This window comes from Coregonus lavaretus (assembly GCF_964263955.1).
Source record: "Coregonus lavaretus genome assembly, chromosome: 2".
NCBI lineage: Eukaryota > Metazoa > Chordata > Actinopteri > Salmoniformes > Salmonidae > Coregonus > Coregonus lavaretus.
The window spans coordinates 59,963,909-59,976,029 of NC_139989.1; the positions used below are offsets into that span (position 1 = coordinate 59,963,909).

The 12,121-nt window shown below is 41.4% G+C and overlaps 1 protein-coding gene across 1 annotated transcript; it reads right to left on the minus strand.

Annotated features, from left to right (window-relative positions):
- Positions 1 to 5,977: 5,977 nt before the first annotated feature.
- LOC311139874 (metalloproteinase inhibitor 2-like) lies at positions 5,978 to 11,745 on the minus strand (the record flags this gene model as incomplete). Its single annotated transcript, XM_084174865.1, has 5 exons — positions 5,978 to 6,109; positions 6,289 to 6,410; positions 9,034 to 9,136; positions 10,009 to 10,076; positions 11,616 to 11,745. The coding sequence occupies 5 exons, from the start codon at positions 11,743 to 11,745 to the stop codon at positions 5,978 to 5,980; spliced, it is 555 nt and encodes a 184-aa protein (XP_084030991.1).
- Positions 11,746 to 12,121: the final 376 nt, after the last annotated feature.

The window sequence follows — 12,121 nt, forward strand, 5'->3', positions numbered from 1 at the left end:
TAATGTAATGAAAACTGCACTTCCGCAAATGGATTCTCTATGTTTCGTTTCTTGTGAAATCACAGGGGGTCTGGTGAGCATTTATTGTCATGAATCTTGCCCTGGAGGCAGCTAGGCAGAGTGGGCACTAGCTGGCACAGCCACAAAGTCATAAAATCAGATTTGAAACCTAACCCTAACCTTAAACCTAACCTTAACCTCACTGCTAACCATAATGCCTAACCCTAACCTTAAAACACATTTTTTACGATATAGCCAATTTTGAGGATTTTTCGTAGTTATTACTATTTTTTACATTGCAGAATAATAGTGAAGACATCAAAAGTATGAAATAACACATATGGAATCATGTAGTATTTAATATTTGAGATTCTTCAAATAACCACCCTTTGCCTTGATGACAGCTTTGCACACTCTTGTCATTCTCTCAACCAGCTTCACCTGGAATGCTTTTCCAACCGTCTTGAAGGAGTTCCCACATATGCTGAGCACTTGTTGGATGCTTTTCCTTCACTCTGCCATCCGACTCATCCCAAACCATCTCAATTGGATTGAGGTCGGGGGATTGGGGAGGCCAGGTCATCTGATGCAGCACTCCATCACTCTCCTTCTCGATAAAATAGCCCTTATACAGGTGTGTTGGGTCATTGTCCTGTTGAAAAACAAATGATAGTCCCACTAAGTCCAAACCAGATGGGATGGCATATCGCTGCAGAATGCTGTGGTAGCCATGCTGGTTAAGTATGCCTTGAATTCTAAATAAATCACAGACAGTGTCACCAGCAAAGCACCCCCACACCATAACTCCTCCTCCTCCATGCTTTATGGTGGGAACTACACATGCGGAGATCATCCGTTCACCCACATCGTGTCTCACAAAGACACGGCGGTTTGAACCAAAAATCTCAAATTTCGACTCCAGACCAAAGGATACATTTCCACTAGTCTAATGTCCATTGCTTGTGTTTCTTGGCCCAAGCAGGTGTCTTCTTCTTATTGGTGTCCTTTAGTAGTGGTTTCTTTGCAGCAATTCGACCATTGTGAGAGAAAGATCACGTATTTACCTGATTTGTTTAATATGAATAGATAACAATTAATACGCTTAACAGTAGTAGAGACATTTCTTAACTACCGATGCTGTGCTTTTCATAAGGATGGTTCCCTCTAGCTCCCTGCAGCTGTTCTGGGCGTGTAGTCAAGGACATGGGATAGAGATAAACTTGAGGAACAGATAGACCTGTATTGTTTCAATTTCTCGTTGCTTCTGAGTAACCTGGTCACACGACAAGAGCCTCAGAGTGACCACAGTTTTTCAGTTCATCCTGTATTGTACTATCTTCCAAGGGCACAGCTGTGTGGAGATAGTAACAGAACTAACGTTATCACTTGTTTGTGCGCTATGACCCGATACACATAGCCACAAGAAGAAAACAAGGTAGCTCCTGATCTGCCGGGTAGGGGGTGGAACCAGCCATGACTAAGCATTTTTAGGTCCACTATATGAGACATTTCCTGTTCGTTGGACTCTCACTCTATCCACTTGGTTGTGTGGAAATTGCGACCAGCTCCCTTATCGATAAGTTATTTGAATAAAGATTTAGTTGAAGTATAACTCTGACTTGTGTGATAAGTTTGTCTCTCCTCATTTGATACTATTTAAAATATCCACCGCACCATGAAGGCCTGATTCACACAGTACCCTCTGAACAGTTGATGTTGAGATGTGTCTGTTACTTTAACTCTGTGAAGTATTTATTTGGGCTGCAATTTCTGAGAATGGTAACTCTAATGAACTTATCCTCTGCAGCAGAGGTAACTCTGGGTCTTCCATTCCTGTGGCAGTCCTCATGAGAGCCAGTTTCATCATAGCGCTTGATGGTTTTTGCGACTGCACTTGAAGAAACTTTCAAAGTTCTTGACATTTTCCGTATTGACTGACCTTCATCGCTTAAAATAATGATGGACTGTTGTTTCTCTTTGCTTATTTGAGCTGTTCTTGCCATAATATGGAGTTGGTCTTCTAGAGCTATCTTCTGTATACCTTGTCAAATCACAACTGATTGGCTCAAACGCATTAAGAAGGAAATAAACTCCACAAATTAACTTTTAAGAAGGCACACCTGTTCATTGAATGCATTCCAGGTGACTACCTCATGAAGCTGGTTGAGAGAATGCCAAGAGTGTGCAAAGCTGTCATCAAGGCAAAAGGGTGGCTATTTGAAGAATCTCAAATATAAAATATATTTTGATTTGTTTAACACTTTTTTGGTTACTACATGATTCCATATGTGTTATTTCATAGTTTTGATGTCTTCACTATTATTCTACAATGTACACATTTTTGAAATAATATAAAGAAGTAAAGAAAAACCCTTGAATGAGTAGGTATGTCCAAACTTTTGACTGGTAGTGTATATTTGGCCGTCTTCCTAGTAGAATATTATAAAAATGGTGTGTAACAATGCCAGATCACGCTTGTCTTGCTAGTTTTCATATAGACAGAACATTAGAAATTATGATAATAATTGATTGGATTTATATAGCTCTTTTCTACCAACTGAGGTACACAAAGCACTTTACATAGTACAGTGAGGGAAAAAAGTATTTGATCCCCTGCTGATTTTGTACGTTTGCCCCCTGACAAAGACATGATCAGTCTATAATTTTAATGGTAGGTTTATTTGAACAGTGAGAGACAGAATAACAACAAAAAAATCCAGAAAAACGCATGTCAAAAATGTTATAAATTGATTTGCATTTTAATGAGGGAAATAAGAATTTGACCCCTCTGCAAAACATGACTTAGTACTTGGTGGCAAAACCCTTGTTGGCAATCACAGAGGTCAGACATTTCTTGTAGTTGGCCACCAGGTTTACACACATCTCAGGAGGGATTATGTCCCACTCCTCTTTGCAGATCTTCTCCAAGTCATTGTGGTTTCGAGGCTGACGTTTGGCAACTCGAACCTTCAGCTCCCTCCACAGATTTTCTATGGGATTAAGGTCTGGAGACTGGCTAGGCCCCTCCAGGACCTTAATGTGCTTCTTCTTGTAGCCTTGGCGTGTGTTTTGGGTCATTGTCATGCTGGAATACCCATCCACGACCAATTTTCAATGCCCTGGCTGAGGGAAGGAAGTTTCTCGGGGCCATGTATCACTTGACGATACATGGCACCGTCCATCGTCCCTTTGATGCAGTGAAGTTATCCTGTCCCCTTAGCAGAAAAACACCCCCAAAGCATAATGTTTCCACCTCCATGTTTGACGGTAGGGATGGTGTTCTTGGGGTCATAGGCAGCATTCCTCCTCCTCCAAACACGGCGAGTTGATGCCAAAGAGCTCGATTTTGGTCTCAGCTGACCACAACACTTTCAGCCAGTTCTCCTCTGAATCATTCAGATGTTAATTGACAAACTTCAGACGGGCCTGTATATGTGCTTTCTTGAGTAGGGGGACCTTGTGGGCGCTGCAGGATTTCAGTCCTTCACAGCGTTGAGTGTTACCAATTGTTTTCTTGGTGACTATGGTCCCAGCTGCCTTGAGATCATTGACAAGATCCTCCCGTGTAGTTCTGGGCTGATTCCTCACCATTCTCATGATCATTGCAACTCCACGAGGTGAGATCTTGCATGGAGCCCCAGGCCGAGGGAGATTGACAGGTCTTTTGTGTTTCTTCCATTTGCGAATAATCGCACCTACTGTTGTCACCTTCTCACCAAGCTGCTTGGCGATGGTCTTGTAGCCCATTCCAGCCTTGTGTAGGTCTACAATCTTGTCCCTGACATCCTTGGAGAGCTCTTTGGTCTTGGCCATGGTGGAGAGTTTGGAATCTGATTGATTGATTGCTTCTGTGGACAGGTGTCTTTTATACAGGTAACAAACTGAGATTAGGAGCACTCCCTTTAAGAGTGTGCTCCTAATCTCAGCTCGTTACCTGTATAAAAGACACCTGGGAGCCAGAAATCTTTCTGATTGAGAGGGGGTCAAATACTTATTTCCCTCATTAAAATGCAAATGAATTTATAACATTTTTGACATGTGTTTTTCTGGATTTTTGTTGTTGTTATTCTGTCTCTCACTGTTCAAATAAACCTACCATTAAAATTATAGACTGATCATTTCTTTGTCAGTGGGCAAACGTACAAAATCAGCAGGGGATCAAATACTTTTTCCCCCCCTCACTGTAACTAGCTGCATGCTTAAAGAAGCATTCAATCATATAATTTGCATAGAATCACAAATTAAAGCATGTAGATAGAAAGATGTGCCTTATGCATTCTAGAATGGAGGTTTAAAATCTACAGCTGCATATTCCAACATGGCATATCCGACACAGCATACCATGCAATACAATCCCCCCCAAAAAAAACCTGGGCATAATTTCAAAGTGCTCTACAATAAGATCACCAGAATTTGATTTCTAAACCAGATTAGTTTTCAAACGTCAGCAGCTGCCCAATACCATGGTGGGTATGCATAATGTTGGACGCATAATGTCTGGGTGGTTTTATATAATCCACAGCATAAGTAACTTTACTATGCTTAGAATCAACGTCGGATTTGTTATTTGGTATCCATCTACCAATCACTGCCCTTCCGAGGCTTTCGAAAGGGACCTTACAGATATGGGGGACAGAGGAAGGGGTAGTCATTCAAAAATCATGTCAACCCCTTATTTCAGTCCATGTAACTTGTGATTTGTTAAGGCACATTTTATTCCTTAACTAATTTAGGCTCGCCTAAACAAAGGAGGTTAATACTTACACAACTATAATTTGTTACTTAATTTGTGGGGGGGTTTGAGGACCAAAATCAATAAACACTCCCAATCCCACTTTGTAAAATAAAATGTAAAAAAAAAAAATTATACCCACTGTAAACATAGCACTGTGTGAGCAGGTTGACGCTTGTCATTAGTCTTGTCCTGGAGGCAGAACTGAGCAATTTCCCCTTAGCTAGGTCAGCTGCAAAGTCCAAATATCAGCTATATTGTACAAATTATTTTCTTTAAAAATGAATAAAAACATTTCCTTTAGTCTTAAAGGTTAGGAATTAGGGTGAGCAGTGTGGTTAAGGTTAAGTATAAAACCTTATTTTATGACTTTGCCCATCTGCAGTGTAACCTCCAGAACAAGATTCATGACAAAAAAGGCTAACCGGCACTGTCAACCAAAGCAACCAGGTTTACAATCTCCATTGCAGCAAAATCAAAAGGGTTTTGTCCATAGTAAGATAAGCTAGTAAATGAAAAGCAAATGATGAAGCAGTGATAGTGAATACGACAGTGGTGTCGGCCAGTGTGGCACTCACAACTGTCAGTCGCTCTGGATAAGAGAGTCCGCTAAATGACTGAAATGTACGTCAGAATTAACAGAATATTCATCCCACCTTAGAATCTGCACCAATAATAATATTTGGTGATTTATAAGAGGAAGTTGTTTAATTTGGTCAATGACATTACAAAGCTGAAGCCCTGGTTAGACCCAAACTACTTCAGGGCCACATTCAGTAGACAAACGTTGCAGATAGAAATGCCAATAATAGAGCAGACAGGATTCCTTTCTTCCGGTCAGAAGACAATTTGTTCTTCATGTATAGAACACCATCTGAACTTTCTACATTGGGCCCTGCGAATGCACCCCAGGCTTTATGATGCTTCAGGATGGTATTTCAGGAATACTGTTTTATTTAGAACACAACCACGTCGGCCAACAACACTTTAAGAACGATTTTAGGTTTCAATAGCGCCTTGTTAGTTAAACTAGCACCAAATGAGTGGCACAGTAAATGACAACTTGGAGGGCTATATTTGATTAGTTTGTTTTTATTGCATTTGTAGAAGTTACCAGTAAGCAATTCTGGTTAATTTAAAACAAAAATTGCAGCTTTCTGTTAATCTTATTTATTACAGGCATCTTTAGTCATCGAACAGTGAGTGGATAGCCTTTAGAGTTAAGGAGTTTTCAATATCCAGGAACTACTTCCATTCACAAGTCCCATCTCTCCTCTTGATACAGGCAAGGTTACGGCCATTGTCAGTCCCCCAGTCTGTCCACAGGCATGCATCTGTGGCACTGGTCGGACAGGGGAGGGAAATGCAGTGGATGATCTGTGTATCGGAGTAGGGAGAGAGAAAGCCCAAGATCACTGACTGCTCATTACCACAATACTCTAGCTCGTGCATTTTGCCAATGTGACCAGAGTAGTATACTCCCTTTAAGAAAATGTCCCATGTAAATATTAAAACAAAACTGGTGTATAGTAATATTACTATAATTCCCATCACACCTTGCAATCGCAGCCACTTTGGTAGCGGTGATTCAAGCTCTTCTTTTGTCCGGCACTCAAGTCCTCCCAGGGCAGATTATAGCCACACAGTGTTATGTACATCCTTCCAGTCTCCAGCATGCCTACAGACAGAGGAGATAGTGAGTCAAAGTGCTGTAGGGAAAACATGGTGAAGGGTAAAGTGGACCCTAGACGCTGATCTCGGCTCAGTTTAGCATTTATTCCACTAATGGTTAAGGTTAGGATTGGCCTACGTCCCTGGGGGAAAACTTCACCCTGGAGCGTAAAGACATACTGATGCAGCCCATAACACAGATCTCATCATAAGTGTACATACTAATAATAAGTAAGTAATGGATTAGTTGTAAACATTTTACAGTGCCTATAGAAAGTCTAAGCTCCTTGAACTTCTCACATTTTGTTGTGTCAGTGCCTCAGTTTCATGGATTTACACTGAACAAAATTAAAACGCAACATGTAAAGTCTTGGGCCCATGTTTCATGTGCTGAAATAAAAAAAAACCCAGAAATGTTCCATTTGCACAAAATGCTTCGCTCTCAAATTGTACACAAATTTGTTTACATCCCTGTTCGTGAGCACTTCTCCTTGGCCAATATATGATATTCCATCCACCTGACAGGTGTGGCATATCAAGAAGTTGTTTGAACGCAGGTGCTGGGGACAATAAAAGGCCACTAAAATGTGTAGTTTTGTCACAACACAATGCCACAGATGTCTCAAGTTGAGGGAGCATGCAATTGGCATGACTGCAGGAATGTCAACCAGAGCTGTTGCCAGAGAATAATGTTTATTTCTCTACCATAAGCTGCCACCAACGTCATTTTAGAGAATTGAAACCAGTCACCTGGGATTGCACAACCGAAGAATTTCTGCACAAACTGTCAGAAACAGTCTCCGAAAAGTTAATCTGCGTGCGCGTTGTCCTCACCAGGGTTGACGTGACTGCAGTTCAGTGTCTTAACAGACTTCAGTGGGCTAATGCTCACCGTCGATGGCAACTGGCAAGTTGGAGAAGTGTGCTCTTCACAGATTATTCCCGGTTTCAACTGTGCCGGGCAGATCAAGTGAATGGCGTCGTGTGGGCAAGCGGTTTGCTGATGTCAACATTGTAAACAAACACAATTACATTTTAAATCGATGGCAGTTTGAATGCACAGAGATACCGTGACGAGATCCTGAAGCCCATTGTTGTGCCATTCATCTGCCACCACCTCATGTTTCAGCATGATAATGCACAGCCCCATGTCGCAAGGATCTGTACACAACTCCTGGAAGCTGAAAATGTCCGTTCTTCAATGGCCTCCATACTCACCAGACATGTCACCCATTGAGCATGTTTGGAATGCTCTGGATGGACAGAGTGTTCCAGTTCCCGCCAATATCCAGCAACTGCACACAGCCATTGAAGAGTGGGACAACATTCCACAGGCCACAATCACCAGCCTGATCAACTCTATGCAAAGGAAATGTCGTGCTGCATGAGGCAAATGGTCACACCAGATACTGACTGGTTCTCTGATCAATGCCCCTAACTTTTTTTTAAGGGATCTGTGACCGACAGATGCATATCTGTATTCCCAATCATGTTAAATCCATAGATTAGGGGCTAAGATGGTAGAGCACGGCGCTTGTAACGCCAAGGTAGTGGGTTCGATCCCCGGGACCACCCATACACAAAAAAAAAAAAAAATGTATGCACGCATGACTAAGTCGCTTTGGATAAAAGCGTCTGCTAAATGGCATATTATTTTTATTTAATTAGGATTTCCATATGAACTGTAACTCAGTAAAATCTTCGAAATTGATGCATGTTGCATTTATTTTTGTACACTGTGCCATTCATTTTCCCTTCTATCCCCAATGATGAGAAACATCCTCATAACATGATGCTGCCACCACCATGCTTCACAGTAGGGATAGTGTTCTTTGGGTGATTTGCAGTGTTGGGTAACGCTTTGCATTTAGGCCAAGAATTTACATCTTAGTTTTGTCAGACCACAACTTTTTGCCACATAGCTACAGAATCCCAAGTGTTGAGCTTTTTTTGCATACTTCAAAATGGGATTCAAGGTGGGCTTTCTTGAGTAAGCTCAGTTTTTGGATTAGTCCATTTCTTCTGCAAATGTTGGTACCAACCATTAGTTTGTGATTAACAGCAGCTGAGCTAGAGCGGGGTTTGTGGGACAAGGGCAGATCCCAAAGGGGCCAAGGGCTGGGTCTTTTACAAAAACGTCTGTAGAGTCCAAATGGTTTGAAGTACTATTAAAAACAATTTATGAAAAGCTGAGACTATGAACACGTTTTGCTCCACGAAGATCACAAGAGTCCTTAGAAGGTAAGGGGTTATTCTACATATGTCCTCGGATTTCCAATGATCTATCTTTAATACGGTTACATAGTTGCTGTCACAAACACCAAACAGTTGTCACTGACTGGTTGGATATTAATTTCCCACTGAGGACACAATTTCTGTACTTCAAGTTTCTGACTTGGTGGATTTTGTTGTTGTTGACATTTGTCAATAAAACTAATATCAAATTGTTTTGTGTTTTACTTGTAGCCCTGGCTGTCCTGAAAATAAAATGGTAAAGCAATTTACTGTGAGGCTAAATGTAAGGGCTGGACATGCAGATAAATGAAAAGCACATTTTTGCTGGGGTCTCAGGACTGATAGGGTTAATCAGTGCTGGCAATGGAACTTGGGTAACGTAGTGAGAACTGCACCTATGAAGAGATACTCCTTGTTGATTTGCAGAGTCACGCCGCATGCGGCTGGGGAGGATGCAGTGAAGATGGTGTGGATAACCCGGTCAGGACCTTTGAACATCTATCCAATCACAAGGAGGAGAAAAAGAAGGATCTGTCAAAACACCTACATATACAGTTTTGAACCTCACTGACTGCAGCGCTCAGGCACTGTCAGTCTTTACTAATTCCCTTCTTATACCCCATCCCCTCAGTCTAAAGCCCTTTGATGTTTCCAGATCTGTAAGGTGGAAGCAATACTTTATTTAATCAAGGTCTATTTTACAGATGAGCCCTGAATTACAGAAACACACAAAACGCAAGCATAAAGTCATAAAAAATAATCTGTAATAAGGTCCTCAATCAGTTTCCTGAATTGATCTAGAGGCACCAAAACATCCAACGTTTAGAAAATGTTGAAGCTTGTTCTACAAATACAGTGCAAAAAAAAGCTGGTTTACCTAACTCAGAGACCAAAGGAATTTCCAGAGTTAGCCATCCCGGAGACCAGGTGTGGTAACTCATGTGTCAAAAGGATAGTAATGATGTAAGGTACAGTGGGAGTTTTTGTAAAAGGGCTTCGTAAAAGAAAACATAGCAATTTATCAACCTGTGACATCAAATAGCGCCAACCAACTATCTGGTAGAGAATGTAGTGATGAGTACTAAACCAGTCACCTGTAATAAAGCCTTGATAAACTGCATCTAAATGGCTTTATTGAAGTGGCAGCTGAGTTCATATAGAGTATGTCACCATAGTCTAGGACCAATAGGGAGCAGTATGGTGGATACACCACAACTACACTGCTTATACCTACCCAGATCTGCAAACATTGAAGGGTTGGAGCTAAGGGAAAGGGAGCGAATTGGGACCAGCTGTCAGACTGGGGTTCAGGGGGCTTCAACATTTCAGTGCAGGAAGGAACAACCACTTAATAAAAAGGCTGATCATACCTTGATCTGTTGGATGTCATACTTGGTGTTAGACCCAACATTCACTCCAACCACCTTTGCCCTGATCACTAGAAAAGAGAAACAAAGGGAGACATGGTTTAACTAACGTTATTGAACTCCTCTATACTGGTCAGTCACACTGATGGTTTAACATTGTTACGCATAGGAGAGGCATATGAGCGCCTCAGCTGTAATCAGAAAGGAATGTGCCTGGCCTGCTCTGAGGCTCCTGAGCCGACACAGGAGGAAGCTAGTCAGCAATCTTTGGGGAAAAAAACATAACCAGAATACACACAGGCAAAACATCTTGTGCTCATGAATGTGCGGTGTGTAAGGACACTTTGATAATGAATAAAGTTGACTTCATAGCTTTTATTGATAAGGTTATCAATACGACTCAGGTTGTGGAAATCAGAAATGTCAGGTTGAAGGTTAATGTGGAGATGGCAAAAGAGATAGGGTGTAACAGATGTTACTGTTGAAATGGTTTTTGACATGCTGAACAATCCTACAGGTGGAGTGTTTCAGCATGATGTAGATTAAGTTTAATGGGGTTGTGGAGGGGTTTTGGGGGGAGGGGGTGGTAGAAGTTAGGTATTTATTTGGTTCTCATGGTAGTACAGAATTGGGCAGATAATGATTGATAGTACATTCCAGCACAATAGGTGGCGGCATGCACTTACACGATTGTTTGCTGAACGCCATGATATCATAGAACAACGGTGCAGCAAAAAGCCGCAGACACTCGGCCCTGCGTGGAATGAGTCTGACACTTGCAATAGAGGATGAATGTGACAGGAAATAGGAGAGACTATTCCACCCTCCACCGTTCCCTCGTGATTACCGGTATGTTGTACATAAAGCAGGCCATCCCTCTTAATATAATGAAACAGATTACCTGTCAAAAATAAGTGATATAGCCTACCAATATTTTATTTCAATAGTCTACACTACAACAATACCTTGGGCTAAATGTAAGACAATATTAACACACACAATCCATGTCTCAAGGTTTAAACAGCCTTCTTTAACCTGTCTCGCTTAATCTACACTGATTTAAGTGGATTTAACAAGTGACATCAATAAAGGATCATAGCTTTCACCTGGCCAGTCTATGTCATGGAAAGAGCAGGTGGCCTTTAAATGTTTTGTACACAGTAGCTATCTATCTCATTTAGCTTTTGGACAAATAATACATCTGTAGGCATACTGTTTTTGCCAAAAGCAAAATATAACACTTAGTGTAGCAGAGTTCTCAACCCTGTTCCTGGAGAGCTACCGTCCTGTAGGTTTACATTCCATCCTATTCTAGCGCACCTGAATCTAATAATTACCTTGTTGATCAACTGAATCAGGTTAGTTACAACGGGTTGGATTGAAGACCTTCAGGAACAGGGTTGGAGAGCCCTGGCTGTAGCCCATCTTACTGTTGTCTACTTATGTAAATAATTGTGTGAGAATGTAAATATAGGCTTAATGACAATGTCCAAATTATTATTATTACAACGACCACAGACAATTCATAAAATGTTAGCATGTTGCATACTGATACAGTAGTAATTCAACATGTGGAGAAGTTAAGTCAAATCTTGCCAAAATTGCCTTACCGACGTCTGCGTTGCAAAAAGCCTGTTGAGGATGCGGAGTGCGGCATTTGCAAGCTTCTGCGATGTCTCCAACCCGCCAAAGGTACAGCACGAACAGAGTAAAGAAACAACTGCTTGCGGACCATGTCATTTTAGAAATGAATTATTCTACTCTCGGCTCAATGGAAAAATATATACATCTATCGAGTGAGGAAAAATGTTTAACCAACGAGAGCTAAAGACAGAAATCTTTAGTCCCAAGTTTTTAATATGGTCGTGGTCGAGTGGTTTGCCAAATATCGCAAAAGGATACGACTAATGCAAGGGTGAGGTGTAAACTACACTCGAACGAATTTCAGCCGCATTTTATTGTAGGCTGTGAGCTCCTCCCCCAGTCAGAACCAAGCCAGTGGTAGGCTGAGCATTATATTAATCCAGAACTCTTTCAGAACCATTCAGTTAAAAAAACAATCTGCCTAACGGACAACCACAGACCTGGCTCAATATGCCCGGCTGCCATAAATGCC